The following is a 20,449-nucleotide window of genomic DNA, read 5'->3' as shown; positions in this document are numbered from 1 at the left end:
GGTGCACAAAGGGTCTTTGCTATCTAGTATCTATATGAAAAACTATTCGTATTAAGATCAATGAGGACCGTTAGATTAGGTCGTATTGAGATCAATGAGGACCATTAGATTAGGTCATATTAAGATCAATGACGACCGTTGGATTAGGGTCGAATCAATTTGGGCCACCCATAAATTGTGCAAAATCCTTTCAGTACAATTTCACCTAGTAATTTCTATTGAGTAAACTATTAATTTCGCTTGGTACTATATCAAAAATCAATTATCTGAATAAGAGAGCTTTTAGAATTTTTTTTTTTTTTTTGGCATGTATACTGTGGAGAAATAGATCGACCCAAAACTAATAGATGTTATATATAGAGTTGTGCTTTAGCCAATCCTAATCGAGAGTTGTGCTATTTATAGATGTTATAAAATTCAGAAACAATTACATGATAAACAACATCTTTTTCTCGGTTCATGTCTTGCAATGTAGGGGAAGAAAGAAAACATGAGGTTGGTTCAAAACTGTCAACTTTAAAATGCACAAAAGCATCTTAAGAACGAGATAAAAATGTTACAATTATCTAATTTGGGAGGGGATGAGATAAAAAAAAAAAAAAACTTCATTTGGAATGTCATGATCACTAAAAGAAGAAGCAGCATCTAGAAGTGTGCCACCGGATATGGTAGAAGCGATAATTGGACTAGATTGCTCGAAAAGTCAATCCGATTCTCGATTCCAATGTGGATAGGTCCGGTTCTTGGTCCCAAATGTTTGGAATTGGTTTGAATAGGTTCGTTTCATGATTTCAAATGAAGATCCAATCAAGAACCATATCGATTTTGGAACCGGTTCTTAATTATAGTAAAAACAACATAATTTCTCTAAGTCGAGTCTAACTCTGTCTCACCTTATTTATTATTTTTTTTTCATCCTTTGTCGCCTCTCTCTTTCTATTCTTTGGAGCAGTATTTTTATGGATGAATGGAGAATGGAGTTTAAAATTTTATTTTGATGAATGAACAATGAAGTTTATAATTTATGTTTTATGTTACATATTCGAACTTTTTATTGTTGATATTTGTATGCAGCTACGTTTTTGAACTTTTCCATCGTTTATAATTGTATACGACCACATGTTTGGCAAATGTGAACTTATGTTGATCATCTTTTGTTTTGAGCCATTTTGTTACTTATATTATTTTGTTATAAAAAATGGAATTAAAAAAAGAAAGAAACGAAAAAAAGGTTATGGGGTAGACCCTAAAATTGGATCGAAAAAACGTGGGTAAATTTTAGAAAAATAAGGTAGGTTTAATATTCCAAAAAATGAGAACCAGACTATAACATGGTAGGTTCCGGGTCTGGACTTTACCCATTCTATAACCAATCACCCCTAACAAGAGTAACATTAAAAACATATATTTAACTTAAGAATGGGACTCTGAATTTGCAAACTTTTCATTCCAAACTTTTTTAACAACTTCCAATCTAAGATCAAACTTGTCCATGCGTTCAATAATTGCACTAGTTTCTTAAATTACAACGTTAAGGCCGGTTACAGTTTCATTATTGGACGTGTGAACGAATTTAAGAATAGAATGAAAGTTGAGGATTTTGTTAGATAGAAAAAAGTTAGGGACAAAATTGAAATTGGACAATCAAGGTTTTTTTTTTTTTTTTTTTGGGAATTAGTCCAAATTTTATCTGGAATTACATAAAAACAGAATACAAGAGCCTATCTCATCTCACATGACGGAATTGCCCCCGTTACTTCGTTCAATCCAATTTCATTTTTCTCACACGAATTATGCCGCCACCCGCCGTCCCCTCCAAGGCCATGTGCAATCCAGCAAATAATACCATCAGGAAGGGGTAAAAGAGTAATAACAGCCTCCACCATCCCACAGCTTTACGTATTAGAAAATGGAGAGCCTTCTCGGGTTTTCACTGATTAACGTAAAGGAGGCTTTGCCCCCGGAGAGGGTCTGGGTGACCCGCCGTCGGTGGTGGTCGCCCCCTCTCCGGTCGACGGCGGAGTCGATGATTTCACCACCCCCAACGACGAACCTTCTGGATGAACTTACCAGTGTACATATGTGTGCATGTATGTCTTTCTGTGTCTATCTATCTACCATCCCAAAACAAAAAAAAAAAAAAAACGAAGAAGAAGAAGACGAAGAAGCCGAGGCCGAGAAAGGTGAAAGATCAGCGGAAATGCTTCTGCTTCTGCTTAGCTTTCATTTTCCTCGCGAACTTCATCATCGTCATCTTCATCGAACTTCCCAAACATTCAACCACATGCCCTTCTCCTCCTCCTCCTCCTATGACTGCAGATTCCGCTGTGGAAACGAACGAGATCGCGTACAAAAGAAAAAAAGGAGACGAGGCTGTGATGATTCGCACATTCACGGAGGAGAGGGAAAATGAAACTGGACAGGCACCGAGAACCGGCCGTATCTTGGCGGGGCGGCCAGAACCGGTCGCAGCCATGGCGGGGTTCCTTTCAGTTGTCTGATCTTAAGCGAATCTGAGCCTCGCGATCTTCCAACAATTCTTTCCCAGAATTACCCTTTTTCCCAAGATCTGCTTATCTTGTTAAATGACGAGTTCTTCCTGCGTTTTACTGGGACAAGAAGGTGGGTTCTTTCTCGGGCCCTTTTCGTCGGTGCCTGATTTTCTGTTCTTCTTTTCTTTTTTTCTCTGGGTAATTTTTGCCCTCTGTTTTCGCTCGCGTCAACGGGTAGTTTCTTCGCCTTTTCGTTTGTTCGAGCTGTGGTTGTCTTGATTTTGCATTAACTGATTCTGGGTTCTCTTCTCTGCACATTGTTTTTTTTTTTTTCAAAATTACCCCTTTGTTTGAGTTCTGGGCTTTTGAATCGACAAGAAAGGTCATCTTTTTATCATTTGCTTTTAAGGAGTTTTCAAGAATTCTTTTACTTGCAGATGCCTCGGTCTTTAGCCGGCGATGATGCATTCGCCGGAGACGGTGAACTGTCGCGTGAATTTGATGGTCACCGTAGGTGGAGCTCCCGGCAAGGCAACACCATCAGGAGGCGATTAGAAATTTGGGGAAGATGATTTTTGTGGTTTTCCTTTTTGGGCGAATGTTTCTCCTTTTCTTCTCTTTAATGAATCCGAGTGCCAAATCTCGATGCGACTCTAATTAATCAAATCGGGTCAATGTAAAAAACAGAGTAATTACAAATTTACAAGTTGGTTTTGAAGGTTTTGAGGCCCAATTTTGCCCATTAACATGTTTTTTTTTTTTTTTGGTCAATGCCCGTTAAGATGTTGGTCGTAATAAAAAAATGGAGGATTGATGAAAATTTTGCAAACTAATTAAAAATGAGTATGTAGGGACATGACTAACAAAAAATGGAAAATGCAAAATTACGTGAGAATTCTATAAGTATGGAATACAAAAAAAGGGGTGAACAGAAGTTGGCTGACACCTGACATGGCCAATTCCAAGGCCGTGGACAGTCCAGCAAATAGTACCGTCCGGAAGGGGCAAAAGAGTAATAAGACTGCATCCCACATCTTGACAAGAAAATGGTGAGCCTCTGCTCAGGCTTTGACTGATTAGTGGGAAGGAGGCTTTGCCCCCGGAGAGTGTCCTGGGTGGCCCGCCGTAGGCGTTGGTCGCCCCCCCTCTCCGGTCGACGGCGGCGCCGATGATTTCACCACCGCCGAACGCCGTCATACGTCGTCGTTGTCGGCTTCTGGCCGAGCGTTCGTGCGTTCAGATGTGTGTGTGTATGTATCTGTATTTATAAATGAAGTGTTGTCATGCGCCCCTAGAGCTCTAGAGGTGTTGCCATCGTTGGAAATACTTCTGCTTTTGCTTATGCATCGCTTCCATTGTCCTCGTAATCATCATCACCATCTTCTTCTTGGACGACTTTTCCGAACTTCCTCCGACCAAAAAAAAAAAAAAAATCCCTGAACTTGCACACCAACACCCTCCTCCTCCTCCGCCGATGATTGTGGATTCCAGTGTGAAAAGGAACGAGAGTCCGTGAAAAAAAAAAGAAAAGAGAAGAGGCCATGATGATTCGCATGAATACGGAGGAGAGAGAAAATGAAACCGGGCAGGCACCGAGAACCGGCCGTATCTTGGCGGGGCGGCCAGAACCGGTCGCAGCCATGGCGGGGTTCCTTTCAGTTGTCTGATCTAAGGCGAATCTGAGCCTCGCCACCTTCCAACAATTTTTGTGCCGAATTTCCTTTTCCTTTCTTGCGTTCTTCCCAGATCTGATGATCTTGCTGAATGAGCAGTTCTTTCTTGTGTTTTACCGTGACAAAAAGGTGGGTTTTTTATGGCCCTTTTTCTGGTTCAAGCTGTGGTTGTGTTGAATTTGTTCTGCGAAATTCTGGTTCTCTTCTCTGTAGATGATTTTTCAAACTTTATCTTTTTAGGTTTTGGAGTTATGTTTTGGTTCTGGGTTTCTACATGTACAAAGAAAGGACCCAGGTCGTCTCTTTTCTTCTTTCTCTGCTCCCGCAGAGGCGGCATTCTCTAGCTGCTCTTAGTTTGCTTGCGGTACCAAGTTTGCCTTTGGCACTGACTTGATTCCACAGAAACTACCATGGATGATTTTCCAGATTGATCGAGTCTGAAGAGTTCACTGGAAACGGAAAAAAAAAAAAGCAAAATAATATTCTTATGGCATTTGTCTTGAGGGAGTTTCTCGAAGATTCCTTTGCTTGCAGATGAATTGGTTTTCGGCTGGCAATGAAGCTTTTGCCGGAGACAGTGAACTGTGGCGAGAATTTGATTTTCGTTGTAGCTGGAGCTCTCTGCAACTATTTGATGAGGGGATTAGAAATTTCGGGCAAGACAGATCCAAAGTAAAGCGACCATATTATTGTATGTAACCTCTTCAGCAACAAAGGGTAAAACATGAAGCAGGTCAAATGTGATGAATCTGCAGACATTTGCATTTTCTTGAAGATTATGGTGTTCTTGCGTGTGGAATGCAATTGACTTTAAATTATGAGATCCTTTCGACAAGGGTTGTGGTTTCATCGAACCAACGTTTTTTCAGAGCTTTTTGCATGATACCATGGGGAACTACTTTAGCCAATCCTAATTGAGAGCTGTGCTGTGTATAGATGTTTTAAAATCCAAAAACAATGACATGAAACACAACATCTTTTTCTACTGATAAAAAAAAAAAATCTTTTTCTCGGATCATATACTTGTAATTTAACAAAAACAAATACGGGGTTCGTCCAAAATTGTCTAACTTAAAATGCACAAATATTACTTAAGAGCGAGACATTACGATTATCTAATTTGGGAGGGGATGCGAGTGAAAAAAACTTCATTTGGAATGTCGTGTACATTAGAAGAAGAATAAGAAGAAGCAGCAGGAGCAGCACCAGGAACATTTTAACTTTAAGAGTTGGACGGCGACTGAAACATTTGAAAAATCAGAATCGGACCTAAAATCGAGATTTTTTTTTATTTGGGGGGAATTAGCAAAAATTTTATTGGGAACACCGTAGCGTTAGCATACACGCGCCGATCTTATATCAGATGACCCCCACCCCTATTAGCTCCGATGACGAATTCACCATTTTGTCCTGCCACCATTGCCGCTTCACGGCTGCGTGCAATCCAGGAAAAAGTACCATCAGGAAGGGGCAAAAGAGTAATAACAGCCTCCACCATCCCACAGCTCCGCAGGTAGAAAATGGAGCGCCTTTCTCAGGCTCACACTGATTAGTGTCAGGAGGCTTTGCCCCCGGAGAGGGTGCTGGGCGACCCGCCGTCGGCGGTGGTCGCCGCCTCTCCGGTCGACGGCGGAGCCGATGATTTCACGACCCCTAACAGCGACCTTCTTGCTGAACTTACTATTTGTACACATGTGTACGTATTTATCTTTCTGCATCTATAATCTACCATCCAAAACAAAGCCAAAAAAAAAAAAAAAAAGGAAAAGTCGACGAAGAAGCCGAGGCCGAGGAAGGTACGGGCGCGCATGGTAACACTTCCTGCTCCATAACTTCTTCGTCGTCATCGTCATCATCTTCCCAAAAAAACGACTACACGCCCTTCTCCTCCTCCAGCTATGACTGCGGATTCCGCTGTGGAAACGAACGAGATTGCGTTCCGTACAAAAGAGAAAAGAGACGAGGCTGTGATGATTCGCACGTGTAAGGAGGAGAGGGAAAATGGAACCGGACAGGCACCGAGAACCGGCCGTATCTTGGCGGGGCGGCCAGAGCCGGTCGCAGCCATGGCGGGGTTCCTTTCAGTTGTCTGATCTTAAGCGAATCTGAGCCTCGCGATCTTCCAACAATTTTCGCCCCGAATTTCCCTTTTTCCCCAGATCTGCTTATCTTGTTTAACGACGAGTTCGTCTTGTGTTTTACTGTGAGAAGAAGGTGGGTTCTTTCTCAGCCCTTTTCGCCGGTGCCTGATTTTCAGTTCCTTCTCTTCTTCGTTTTTTCTCGGTAACTTTTTTCCTCAGTTCTTCTCTGATTTTTCAATTTTCGAGCTCTGGTTGTCTTGATTTTACATTAACAGATTCTGGGTTCTCTTTTCTGCACATTTTTTTTTAAATATTGCCCTTTGTTTGAGTTCTGGGCTTTTACATCGACTAGAAAGGTCATCTTTTTATCATTTGCTTCAAGAGGAGTTTCCAAGATCTCTTTTACTTGCAGCAGATATGTCTCGGTCTTTAGCCGGCGATGATGCATTCGCCGGACATGGTGAACTGTCGCGTGAATTTGAGGGTCACCGGAGTTGGAGCTCTCGGCAACACCATCAGGAGGAGATTAGACTTTAGAAATTTGGGGAAGATGATGCAAAACGAGTGGAGTGACGATGCCCTGCAGAAATCTGCGTTTCTTGAAGGTTTTTTTCTGTCATGAGCTGGCTAAGAAAGTAATTGCGTTCCCCGAAATTGAAAGAAAGGTAACTAGAACGACGTCGCTTTTGCACAAAACGAGATTGAGCAAGAGAGGAAAAACAAAAGTTAATGTTGTCCATTTTAGGTGGTTCGGTTAAAAAAATGTTGCAAAATGTATCGTGAGAAAGCGCTCGAATTGTTTAATTAGCCGGAGAGAGTTTGCTTACTCGCAAGATGACTCTTGCCTAGATTGAATTTGACAAAACCCACCCGCCCGCCCACAAACAAAAAAACCAAACCCCCAATCCAATATATATATATATATGTATATATATAAAGTCTTAAATGTATTGTATTGCGCCGATCTAGTTATAAATCTTACAATTGTATTAATTTAGTCATAACTTTTTGATAACTTGCAAATTCAGTTTTTAATCTTTTTATTATATCAATTTAGTCATAAATCTTTTGAAATTTTGTCAATTTAGTCTTAATTTTTTTTTATGAATTACTTTGGTGAAAATTTTTAGGACTAGATTAACAAAGCGTTAAAAGGTTTAGGATCGAATTCGCAAGTTGTCAAAATGTTTATAATTGACTTGGCACAATCGAAAGGATCAAGACCGAATTGGCATAAATGTAATAAATTTATGACTTTTTTGACAATTTTTTCAAAAAAAAAAAATGGAGGATATTGATTAAAAATTTGGTCATTGGCTTATCATTCATATCTTTTCTTAGTGCCCTATTATAATTTATGCCCGTCACATTTTCCTTTCATCTGCAAATTTCAATCACATTATTCGATGAAATTGAATCACATCACATCACACACACACACACACACAAGATAATACAAGTGACTCGAAGCGCGTTTACTTATTTGCTAATTTTTGGTTTGTTTTCTACCTTTTTTTCACAATCGCAAGTCCTAAACCTTTGTATAGACTCATTTATTAACTTATATTTGATGAGCTCGGTTGCTAGGTGAGTTAGTTATACTCAGTAAATGTGTTTGGAATGATGAAGTTGAAAGTAGTATGAGTATTTAATGGGTTTATAATTTAGTTAGACATAACTTACCTTTAGAACTCTCTCTTTGCTCTTTTGTTTTAGAAATAAAAACAACATTCTTTGCCTAAAATGTTTGATAAAATATAAGGTTTTGCCTATCTATGTTGTAGAATTGTCAAGGCATACTTTACCCTATATGATATTCTCTACCATAAATGGCCTAATCGACTTCAAGAGTTTCATTCCTGGCTAACCTCAAGGCACCTCACGGAGCACAATACGCATGAGGTACTCCTTGAATTTACCAGTAGACTCACAAACTCTCTGAAAGACTGGTGGAAAGCAGTTGCGGAACAAGATCAAATGTACTTCTGTGCATAAGGGTCTTGAGCAAGTGGTCCTCCCCATGGATCTTGGGAATTCGTGTCCATTGATGATCGGGTTTGACGAAAAATCTCTAGGGCTTCTTGCATAGGTTCTCTTGTCTTGTTATATGATCTATAATAATCCCAAGATATATCATATGCACTAGCTCCGGTATCAATGGGAGCAATCACATGAATGTGCTTATGGTATTTGGAAAGGAGGATTTGAATGGGAATATAAGGATGGAAGATTGATATCTGAATATGAAAGGAATTAGGGGAAAAATGCAAAGTTTTGTGAGTTTACCTTTAATATGACTTATCTATACATTTTTTTTTTTGAAAAATTTAATATGGGGAAACTCAATTTGAACTCCAAAGAAGCGAATGGATGCAACTAATATTTATGATTAGCAAAGGTAATTTACCTCAATATGACTTACTATTTACTTTTTGTTTTTTGGAAACTTTAATGGAGTAAAACCCAATTTGAAAGTTAAAATAGTGCGAAATTATTTTTTAAAATGAAATGTTTCATCACAACTTCAAGGAATTGATCCTAAGATCTAAATAACTATATGGTCAGTAAAAATACATATTATTTACTTATCTCTTTATTTCCAATTGATAATAAATACATGTATGTACAAATATATATGTATGTATATGTGTGAATGTACATGTATGTAGCGCGGGTAACCTTCTACTTGAATGTGAAATTAGAGTAACAAAAGGCAAAAAAATGAAAAAAGAAAATTAAATAAAATTAGGTAGCGTTCGTGGAGGGAATGAAAAAGGGATCCGATTCTCTGTCTTCCTCTTCCCTTGCGTTATCATTTCGTGTCGGTGCACGCAATCATTCTCGGCGATCCTTCTTCTCCATCGATCGGCGGATTTCGATTAGCTTTTGAGAGAGATGAAGATCACGGCTCTGTTGGTCCTCAAATGCGATCCCGGCGGCTCCGATCCAGTGATCCTGGCCAACGCCACCGACGTCAGCCATTTCGGCTTCTTCCAGCGCTCCAGCGTCAAGGAGTTCATCGTCTTCGTCGGCCGCACCGTCGCCAGGCGCACGCCCCCGGGCCAGCGCCAATCCGTGCAGCACGAAGGTCAGTCTCGATTCCGTTTCGATTCGACACTGTTTTCCATTCCCGATGAAAACCGAGGTCTCGCTGTGTTTGGATGTCGATTGATGGATGTTTGATCGCGTTGCGTGAAAGGAGCGCATGTTGCCTGTTTAATCCGTGAGGTTGAATTTGCGTAGCAGGCGAACTTGAATTGGTAAATTGCTAATTATGAGCCCGTAGACTTCTCGTACGTTGTGTGATTTGGTCATGACTCGTGTTATTGCCTTATCTGGACAAAGAGACTGTTAATAGTTGACACTAGATTTGTGTCTGTGCGCTTCTGACTCCTGGGCATATAAATCTGTGCGAAGTAGTGCCGCCAGAGCCTGATTAGATTCAACTGTGCATGATATGCGTATGGTCACTATCTTCTCTGGGTGCAAAAGTCTTTTCATGCTGTGTGCAAGTTGTCTGAGCAGTGAACTCATCTGCTTGGTCATTTTTCTGTACTTTTTCTCAGAGTACAAGGTGCACGCTTACAATAGAAATGGCCTTTGTGCATTGGGATTCATGGACGATCATTATCCAGTTCGAAGTGCATTTTCTCTGCTGAATCAGGTAGAAACCCGCAATTTGTTACTTATTTGAGGCCTTTTCTGCTTGCACATATTAATGATTCGTTACTAATATGCTGATAGATAGAAATCCCGTTTCAAGTCTGGTAACCGAAGGGTTGCATGAGCTTTGCACCCCTTAAATTAGTATATTCTTTACAAACAGTCCGTTGAAAAGGATAGGTTGTTGGATGCCCATGTGAGAAACTAATATATTGCATGTACAGATAAGAGGATTCTTATAGACTCTTAGAACTCCGGACTGTTCTTATTAGTGCCATCTGGGAATTAGAATATAAATGATGGGATAAGACTATTACTCTCAAGTACTTGGAGGACTCTTTTAACTGACGACTCGAGACAACTTTTTGACTTAAAATGATTCCTGGATTGATGACTGACTACTATTATTCATTGGATTTAATAGTAACATAAAGTACCAAAATCTTCCTTAAAATTACAATCTTTAGAATTGAATCCTTTATAAATGACTGAGTGGAGAAATTAAAAAATAATTCTTTAATGACTTTTCAGATTATTGAGAAATTTCATTGAAAACTTGACTACATGAATCTTGAAGAAATCAAGGGAGAAGGAGCTTTAAGGACTCTCACTTATCGATCACAACTTAAAGCAGACCGGTCATTTGGTTTTAAGCACAGATGCTGTAGCCAGAGAAATCTTTGCATGTCCATAGAAATGTGCGTGTCTAAAGTTGAAACTTAACTGCTCTCTGACCTTTCAATGATTTATTATCTTGCTCAATTGATACAAGAGGATTATGTATGCTTTTATTGGGAACAGGTGCTGGATGAGTATCATAAGAATTTCGGTGATTCATGGAGGAGTGCAAACTCGGATAGCACTCAATCATGGCCATATTTGAATGAAGCTCTGAATAAATTTCAGGTTCTGTCCATTCCCCTATCACATTAAGTGATACTAAGAAACGTAAATTGATGGACCTTTGAGTTTTACTTTATTCCTGCAGTTCTGGGCAGGAGCTTTAAGACAATGTCCTCCTTTTGTGATTATTTTTGCTTCCTTCTATGTATCTTCAGGATCCAGCTGAGGCTGATAAATTATTGAAAATTCAGAGGGAGTTGGACGAAACAAAAATCATTCTGGTACGTAATATGCATTTTCATAGGTGTCCCCCTTTCTCCCCATGCATGTCTCCATCGACATTCCTGGGGTGGCAATTTATTATGGTAAATGCAAAAGCACGGATGGGAATGCAACATAAGCATGAGGAAAATCATTGACAGATACTTGAATCTCATATTACAGGAGCACGAGTAAATCAAAATTGCTATGACATGACTTGTTTTGACCCCTTTTTTGTGAGTATTGTCTCTCTATTATATTGTGGTTCAAAATTTAAGCGACCAAGTGACATGAAACAGCAACGCTCATTGACACGAACACAACGAAAAAAGCATGAATTGCCACTCTGATGCGGGCTCATATTCACGCGTGCATGTTTTTGCTTGAGAATTTCCCCTTACGGTACTCATAAGTCTGCTAAGAAATCCTTGATATCGATTATTGGATAGAAGTGGTATCTGCCTATCAGAGCCTCCAAGGTACTCTTCTATGACCATAAGCATTAGTTTGGTCATGTAATTGCATAGTTTTTTTACAGTTTGCTCTATTTAAAACTGCTTTTCTGTGGACACTAGAAAAAGGAAGGAAAAAAAAGAAAAATCGGGAAGTTTGGGACGTTGTTTTGCGTTGGTGATTTAGTCTGTGTGATAGAACAGTTGATTTCTCTGCAGTAAATTCGTGTGGAATACAAATATGTGAATTTGATATCTCATTATGGTGCATGTGAAGAAACTGGCATAATTTTCAGTTAGTAGCATCGTAGTGAAAATTTGAAGTGGGATCTTCCAGTTTAATTTATGGGCATACATGGTATTGTTGCATCTACTTGCAGAGCTAACTTAGGGATACCTATTACAATTTACAATTTAGAGAAGTTGTTGTTAAATCTGTTTCCTTTATTTTTTTGGCCCTTGGGAAAAATTAAGCATATGTCCAAATGTCATTGCCTTGTAAAAGTGTTTTCAGATCCTTGAGGGTGCTGTCCTGTGTCCTGTTCTTAGATCAGTGCTGCGTAGAACATATGTAGATGTTCAAAGGACATAATGTGTTCCATTAGCTACATAAGACTGGTTTGGCTTTTCCTGTATGCCTTCCACTTTTCCTTCATCTCTGAGATCTTTGATACAGCACAAAACAATTGATAGCGTGCTTGAACGAGGCGAGAAGCTGGACAGTTTGGTTGAGAAGAGTTCAGATCTCAGTGCATCATCACAGGTACTATGTATGATTGAAAGAAGAAACTTGCCATTTAAGTATTCTCTCTGCCACTAGTAATCTGCATTGAGCATGAATTCATAAGTTTCAATACCCTCATTTCTTTCTGCCCATGTCCAGTGTTCAGTTACCTGTCTGAACATGCATTTCCACTGTCGACTTGCAGGCAGATTTTCTGCTAAGTATCTTCTGTCACAATGCAACAGATGTCATTTTCTGCTGGATTTGATCGAAATATCTCGAATTTGTGTGCTTAAAGTTTGAAGAATCCACAGTATAACTCTTCCACATCAAGTCTGGGAGTTTATAATCTCAAACATAGCCGCTCCTTTTTGACTTGATTCTTGGCTGGTATATTCGGCGTGAAGTTTATCCTTTACCCATTATACTCAGATCTTGAGCTATGCTTTTTACCTAAAAAATTGTTTCGTTTTGGCGACTACTACTTGTTGTGCTAGAGTGTATCTCTGACAGATCACTGTAAGGTAGGAATCACAATATTAGCTGTGTCAATAATGTAAGAGAAGTTTATTGGTGTGATACTACATCTGAGTTTCACACTTAGTTTGGTTGAGCCTCTAATTTGAGGTGGAAGATCTACTTAGCAGTAACAGTTTCTGTTCGACCTGTATCAGAACCCACACTTAGTTGCTGATGCAGTAATCTTTTTGTTTCCTGGAACAGTTGTTTTACAAACAAGCCAAGAAAACTAACCAGTGCTGCACATTACTGTAACGGTTTGAGGAGACTGAAGAGAATACCACGTAACTTGGTTCCGATAGTGGTCGATGCATGTCTGTGTGGGGAATGTAGAGCATATGGCACAGTGTATTCCATCATGGTGATATACCTTCTTTCTGCTGCCTTGATAAGTGCAAACGTATGGTTCGTGGTTTTTGGTGTACTGAATCTGTCTTAGATATGTATAAAAGCTGTTTGGCATCCATTTGTGTTTGATTTTCTTGTTAACTACTCAACTGAAACAATGATCTGTTGTGATGAGCAGTCCAGCCGGTTCATTTTTGATCCTACTCATTTTCTTTTCCTTTCGGTCATGTTCTTGAACTTTGCTCCTTAGGTTTTCATGGATACGGTGTCTGCCTTGTCTAAAATCAATCTCATATTGACCCAAAAAAAAAAAAAAACCGGTCTCATAAAGGAGCATCATCTTGCACTCCTAACTTCACAGTCCACAAGAACTGTTAGTTCATGCTAAAGAACAGAAGAGAGAAGACTGCCAGGACTCTTCTTTTTTTTTTTTTTTTTTGGTCGGATCTGCGAGGACTTTGCCAGCCAAGAATTTATTGTCTGATTCTTTATTCTCCAAATCCCAACTTTGAAATTTTCTTTGAACTTGTAACTCTTGTTTTGCATAATGCATATTGGATTAAATTTTGCTGATGAGTCCTTGTAGTGTCCATCTAGTGGTCTGGTGCCAGCTGGGGCAGCCGTGAGTTCCCCTGCTTTCCCAAGAAGGATAGGAGATGGATCAGACTCTTCAGCAGTGGTCGAGTGTGTTAGAACAAGCTCATTGGACGTGCATCAAAATGATGGTAGCCTACGAAATCAGTCATCAAAAGAGGGAGTTTCGCGTAGCGATCTTTATTCATCTCATTCTTAAACACTAATTCAACATTTGCAAAGATCACAGCAACTTTACACGGCACGAGCTATAATTACATGTTTCTAACAGCACACAAACTCCAGAACATCATAGACAGACAGGGTTCTCTTTTTTTATTTTTATTTTCCGGGGAATGTTTGGGAGGCCACTTTCGCCGAGCGCCTCCTATTTACCGATAAGGGACTTGAGCCACCAAGTGCCATTGTCTTGGGGACCTCCTTCAGGCGGAGGGTCGCTCTGTGGAGTCTTGCGGAGTTTACTTGGGTCATAGCCTTCGTTCTTGGCCTTCTGAACCAGCATCTCATAAATCTCATCCTCCAGACGAGTCTTCCTACATAATATCTGAAACACGAAGACAAGCATCAGGACAACTCAGAAACCTTATCAGAAGGAAACTCACACATCCGCACACGAACATGTCCTGCTTTTGCGAACCTGAGAACGACAAATAATACGGAAAAGAGTTCGACATACCCAGAGGTACTTTCTGGTGGGCTCTCCGATGAGAGCATACTGATAATCATCGTCGAGGTACAACACCCAGTAGTTCCCAACGACAGGAATGATGGGCAAGAACGGAGGGACAAAGAACTTGACCTTGAGCTTGGCCTCGTCGCTCTTCGGGTCCGCCTTATACGCCGTGCCCTCGATGGCCACTCTCTTGCCGTCGCTCCATGTCTCGTTGAGCACTTGCACTGTCCCGTCCTGGTTCAGAGTGTACGTCGCCCTCGTGTCCACGCCGTTCTTCGGCACGAAGAAGGACGGGAACGACGCGATCTCGTACCATCTTCCCATGTACCTCTCCAAGTCCACGCCCTTCACCACCTCCAATTCTTTCTTCACCATGTCTTTTGTTGTTTCTTCGATTGTGGAGGAGAGATGTGGGGAGGGGACTGAATTGTGAAGAGGTCTCTGTGAAGATGTTCCTCAATGTTTTCTAGTCGGAATGGTTTTTCGTTCTTCGAATGTCGGCTATAAGGGGAAACGAGCTCGGCGACATGAGATATTTTTGAAGGTTCGGAGGCTACATGTGGAGGAATTAGGGCCTTATGTTTGTGTGATTGTGAAATGTGAGAGGGGTTAGGATAAGGGGGCCTTCTAGAGTGGTCTTGTTATGGCCATTGCATTTAGCAACTTCTGAATTCCCCGGAGGCAGCGATCTTTTGATCAAATCCATTGATCATGTTCACATGAGAGGGGGAGACCCTGACGCGAGGGAGCTCTTCACGCTCTAGGCCCGGTTGGTGAATCAAACCGCGGCTCCACGTTGAGGGAACCTTCCCTCTCTTTGATTTTCGACGTTCTCATCTGATTAGTAACACGACATTAAGCTTCACTGAAGATGGGATAAAAAAGATTGTGAGACGTATTGCCGAATCTAAAGTCTATACAAGCAACAAATGGTGATTATTCTCCTCTAGGACAGTCGCTAATTCGATTTACGACTTTGCTTTATTTGGGAGAGCTATGCGGCATACGCTAAGATAGAGAAAAGTGATTAAGCTTAATTAGACTTCAGGAATAGCTCAAAACCTACTCGTGTTGCTCAACTCCTCCTAACTTGCATGTATAATGTCATGGTGGGTGACATCTTCTTCAAGTTGTTCATCATTTGCAGGACAAACCCAAGATGTCCTAAGCGGTTTATATCTGGCACTCGCATGTCCACTGTTATCGGTTAGTGCATTTGAACTCGTTACCAACATCATTAGGATTTACCACCGTACAAACGACTTGGTAAATTACTATTTTGTTTTTATAAATTTTACAAGTGTTGTTAGCACATTACCAACATCTTATCAAAATTAATCGGCATTCCAGCAAATTATTAACATGCCGACATTTTTGAAATTTCACAAGTCATGATTATCACAAACCAACCAATAACGAATTTACTAAGGGCGCGCATGGTAACACTTTTGCTTCATAAATGAACTTCCGATCAGAAGTTGATTTTTATACTTCTACTCAGAAGCGAAGGTTGATTTTTCTACTTCTGCTCTAGAAATTGATTTCTGATAAGAGAGATTAGTTTGGCAACAATTGAAAATTTTTACTTCCGAAACATTATTAACACAAAATCTTTCATGAAAAATTATTGTCGGCAATCGAAAAATATTATTTAATTTTTAAAAATAAAAAATTATTATGTATTTTTTACTCCGACAATCAGAGATGGTGACTTGGCGGCGGGGGGTGGGCGGTGGCCGTAGTAGTCGACGGTTGGTGGGAGGGTGGTTGTTGCGGGCGGAGGTCGGCGGTGGTGGTGGATGGTGGTTGGCGATGGTTGCGGCCGGCAGCTGTTGGTGGCGGGGGGTGATCGGCGGGTGGCGGCCGTGGGTGGCGTTTGGTAGAGGTTTGCGGTGGGTGGTGGGAGAGATGATCGGTAGTGGTCACGGGCGGCAATGGGTGGAGGTCTGCGGTGGTCGACGATCAACGGTTGGGGATGGGGGGCGGTGGTTGTAGGAGGCGGTGGGTGGCGACGGGCGGTGGTCGGCTACGGGTGGAGGCGGGCGTGATCGAAAAGAGGATGATGACGTAATGAAAAGAGAGTGAGGCGAGAAGTACTTCTTGAGTTGAGAGGCAATTTTTTTTAACTTCTCAAATTGGGAGAAAACAACTTTAGAAGTGAAAATTTACTTCGGAAGTAAAAACTTTTACCAAAGGGAGTTACGCTTCAGAAGTACTTCTAAAATATAAATCTCCTTCTAGAAGTGTTACTATGTGCACCTTAACCTCCTAATTATTTAGGAAGTTTCCAACTTCTTTCAAATTTTGCAAGCGTGACTCGTAAACTACCGACACATTTATGAATTTACCAACACCCTGGTGAATTATTAAATTACTTACTTCTTTGAATTGAGAGGTTTAAAAACTATATAACAATGTCCACATTAACAATTTTCGACCTAAATTGGCTGGATGAATTTAATTGGTATCAACACAAAATGATTTAGGATTAAACTAGTTCAATTGAAAAGTTTAAGATTGAATTGGTATCGATAAGATAAGTTTAGGACATTTTTGGTACTTTTCCCTCCATAATTGGGCTGGTAATTTATTATATATTTAAAAAGGTTGGTAACTTACTAAATACTATTGAGACGTTGTAAACTCCTCGTAGTACTGATATTTTACTGGCAACTCTCGCAAAACTTGGAAGACATTGGTAAATTACTAGTTTATTTGGATGGTGGTAAATTCCTTATGCAGTTGGTATATTATTACTAACTATATTTCTAATAATTCAACGGAGTTGGTAACGTATCATATCGTTGGAAAGGCGGTAAACTTTGTTTCAGTGTCGGTAATTTACTCACAACACCCAGCAAAATTTTGGGGTAGCAGGTAAATTCATTTAAAAAATTACCGGTCATACTCTTTTTGTTTTTTTTTTTTTTTAACCAGCAATTTTAGGAAACGAACCAAGTACGAAATTTTTTTTCCAGATTTTCCGTTGATGGGACCGTAAAGCTCGTCTGGAACTCGTCCTGAACCTCCATGGTCTAAATAGGCAAACATCAAGATACCAAAGTATTGTCATATGATCCGGACTTACATAAGCACGCGCAGATTCATCGAGCAAACTAAAATTTCACCGCAATATCAACCCCTGAGACCACCTGAACGCGCACGATGCTTGGATCTTCATGTTTTGTGGCAGTTCCGGTCGTATGTACTTCTGCAAGGGGGAGCCGGGTTCGGTGGGGGAGTGCAATGGTAAGGTTTTCCTGGCGGGTGTTGCCTACCGCATCCAGCTGGATCGTTTGGGTTGAGTGCGTCTTTGGTCGGGTAATCATTGGACGCGAGAATATGGGTCGGAACGTGCGGGGAATCGATCAGATACTCCAACCCCATGTCGTCCGCGATGAGGCGGCTGCCAGTGAGGCTGCGGCTGTGGTTGCATGAGGCAGGGAAGGCGGAGGCGGCGGCGCCGGTGCCACATGATTGTGACGGTGAAGCCCGGGAGGAGGCCAGGAGGACTAGTGCAAGTAGTGAGGAGAATGTGAGAGAGCGACTATTGTGGCGGGTGGAGAGATCTTCCATGCCGATGGAATGTGATGTTTAGCATCTGCCAAACCTGCCCTCTGGGCCTCGCCTCACAACATTCTTATGTACGTGCAAGAGCCGAAGAGAAGTGGAAGTGGCGTGCCACTAGCCAGTGGCCACTACTCCTCCATTATTGCAATTTTGGCCTGTAGCCAATGTAATTTCCAAGAACGACTCGCTTCAATTCACTTAAAAAGTCTTTTAACTATGGCCAGTTCTTGTTTTTCCCTTTTGTCTTTTCAAAAAAAAAAAAAAATCACCTAATCGATCAAATTGTGTCAAAAAGGGGTATGTACTAATCACATTAAGACGCGCATTCAATTAAGGATTGCATTTATCGACATCCCACTTAGCACAATAAAAGTGATTTGTAAAAAGGCTGCGTGGCTCGTTTTATCGCTTCTACTCTATGACATGTTCAATGGAAGTGTAAATGTCAAGAAATTCGTATGTTGACAAACAAGAAAAATCTTTAAATAAAAAAAAAATTCGAATCGAATTCTTTCTTACCTACCCCGACGATGGAGGCCATTAGATAGAGGCCATCGATCGTGCTCATCTTGAAGCACCAACAACACGATTTAGGACATGTGAGAGCCCTTGAATTTGTTGGTGCTTGCAGAGGGAAAATGCGAAGTGCGGCCCTCAGATGAACTTGGATGTGGAGAGGAGCTCCCAGTCATGCGTGCAACTATGTAAAGTGTTGAAATTAGAGATACGATAAAAGAGCTTAGTGCTCCTTCCTCTAGTAAACATTATGGCATTATTAGGTCCACCTAACTTTTAGTACCAATGTCATTGCTGACGTCCCCAGACAGGCCTTGCCAGGCACCAAGATCCGCTCGCTGCCACCGCCGCATTGGCGCCGCCGCGGCGATGGAATCGAGAGCGTATAGATAAATACTTGGCACAAGTAATCGCTTTGAACATCAAAACAGCCCACCGAGCTCATTCGAAGAGCGCTTTGCTCTGTCGAATTCAAGCTCAAGAAGCCTCGTGGGAGATAGTAAAGGGCGTGTCGACAGATTTGGCTTGATGGGGGTGGCGGGAGCACCCAAGTTCTTCTTCTTCTTTTCCTAACTGGGGGCTCGCTTCCGTGCCTGCACCAAATTGGTGTCGAAGCTGCTGTCGATCAATATCGGAGCCCGAATTCCCGACTAATCGAGCTAAAGTTCTTCCAGTATGTCATGGAATTTTATCGTTCGTTACATCACAAACAAGGCGCAAGACTAGATCGCTGGAGGGTTTCTTAATCATATCTTGATAACAGGGGAGTGACTATCCTAAAAGGCCCTGAGACTAGGAAAAACTAAAGCACCTCCCTTTTCGCTTACAAGCGCCACCCCTTCCATCTCCTCCACAGAGCGAGAAAAGCCCTTCGAAAGAAAATTGGCTAACCGAACGACGAACCTCCGGATGTCGTTCATATACAAGAACCCTTAAGCTGATCGGAAACCGGCGGCGAGAAGTGGGTACAGGCAGGGATCAACGGAGAGGACGGGGAAAGCCAAGTCCTGACATGGGTTAATGCGCTGCAATAAGAAAGGGGCTTCAAATGGCATGTGTACACTTCATTGCTGCCCATACATGATTAGGCATTTCATTTGTTGGGCCCATTTGAACCCATTTTCAAAAAATTTTAGGTGACTCATTTACCATTCGGCCCATGAAATATAAGGTAGGAAAAAGATAGTTTCGGACTCGTATTGCCACCTGCATTGTGTTAGAGACAAAACCCGTGGTTTTGCTAGGAAGACGGTCCATCAAATTAACGGATGCACGCTGATCGTACATTTCGGGATGTGGGGTTTTAGTAACTTTCTTTTGACAAGCATATCATACAGATACGCGTGAGTCCGTCAAAGTTTCTCTTTTGAAAAACATGCTATGCTTTAGCGGGGTTTTTTGAAAATTATTTCGTATTCTATTTACCCCTCATGTCCTTTGGAAGAACACTCGGAGCAAGTTTTTCCCTAAGTCAAAACCGATTCAAGTCTGCTGTAAGAGATCTCCTTAAACGAGGGATTGACACTTTCCAAACTAGCAAGTAACAAGGAGAAAGCTTTCCTCCATTAATCGAATTTCCCTTATGTGAACAAAGTGGGGAGACATGTCTAACTTAAAAAGTTCAGAAACAAGTCTACAACAAGTTCTTCTAGTTGAGTCAATGGCTATTGCCAACTCCTCTAACTAAACTGTTTAGCCCCGGTCGGAATACAACACGTAGTTCAATTTGGCTCGGGTAATATATGCTTAATGAATCATCAATCTGAAGGATTATTTAGACGGTAATCATAGCGAACCGATAAAGCTAAACCTTCGATCCAAACAATAATCTTAAGTTTCATTCTTTACTAGCAAAAATGTTAGCCCAAATAATTTCATTCAATCTCCAAGATATTGATTTACACATAAGTACGAACATCTGTTGTAGTAATTGGATAGATGGTTAGTGAGTTTGATTTTGTTGGGGAAATATCAAACTCAACCTTGTGACACCAAAAGATTGGATGTTTTTGCTTGCCTGGTCTCGATCTATCGGCTTTT

General features: G+C 41.0%; 2 protein-coding genes across 2 annotated transcripts; one reads left to right on the top strand and one right to left on the bottom strand.

Annotated features, from left to right (window-relative positions):
* The first annotated feature begins 9,007 nt into the window (after positions 1-9,007).
* Positions 9,008-13,259, top strand: LOC115750963 (VAMP-like protein YKT61). Its single transcript, XM_030688598.2, has 6 exons — positions 9,008-9,334; positions 9,813-9,910; positions 10,711-10,815; positions 10,968-11,033; positions 12,142-12,228; positions 12,913-13,259. The coding sequence occupies exons 1-6, from the start codon at positions 9,142-9,144 to the stop codon at positions 12,961-12,963; spliced, it is 600 nt and encodes a 199-aa protein (XP_030544458.1). The 5' UTR covers positions 9,008-9,141; the 3' UTR covers positions 12,964-13,259.
* A 541-nt stretch (positions 13,260-13,800) lies between these two features.
* LOC115750964 (temperature-induced lipocalin-1-like) lies at positions 13,801-14,838 on the bottom strand. The gene is made up of 2 exons (XM_030688599.2): positions 14,327-14,838; positions 13,801-14,194 (listed from the first exon to the last, which is right to left on the bottom strand). Exons 1-2 carry the CDS (start codon positions 14,696-14,698, stop codon positions 14,018-14,020), a joined length of 549 nt encoding a protein of 182 aa, XP_030544459.1. The 5' UTR covers positions 14,699-14,838; the 3' UTR covers positions 13,801-14,017.
* Between the last annotated feature and the right edge of the window lie 5,611 nt (positions 14,839-20,449).

The sequence above is a fragment of the Rhodamnia argentea genome, chromosome 4 (assembly GCF_020921035.1).
Source record: "Rhodamnia argentea isolate NSW1041297 chromosome 4, ASM2092103v1, whole genome shotgun sequence".
Classification (NCBI taxonomy): Eukaryota; Viridiplantae; Streptophyta; class Magnoliopsida; order Myrtales; family Myrtaceae; genus Rhodamnia; species Rhodamnia argentea.
The sequence above is the reverse complement of the archived record's forward strand: the minus strand, read 5'-3'. Positions and strand labels throughout refer to the sequence as shown.

Bases quoted from the DNA above. Each gene is read 5' to 3' on its own strand.
- LOC115750963 (XM_030688598.2), top strand. From the start codon at position 9,142: ATGAAGATCACGGCTCTGTTGGTCCTCAAATGCGATCCCGGCGGCTCC. The intron at 11,034-12,141 runs GTACGTAATATG...TCTTTGATACAG, and splicing joins ACGAAACAAAAATCATTCTG to CACAAAACAATTGATAGCGT. The intron at 12,229-12,912 runs GTACTATGTATG...TTCCTGGAACAG, and splicing joins ATCTCAGTGCATCATCACAG to TTGTTTTACAAACAAGCCAA.
- LOC115750964 (XM_030688599.2), bottom strand. From the start codon at position 14,698: ATGGTGAAGAAAGAATTGGAGGTGGTGAAGGGCGTGGACTTGGAGAGG. The intron at 14,195-14,326 runs GTATGTCGAACT...TTCGTGTTTCAG, and splicing joins CCACCAGAAAGTACCTCTGG to ATATTATGTAGGAAGACTCG.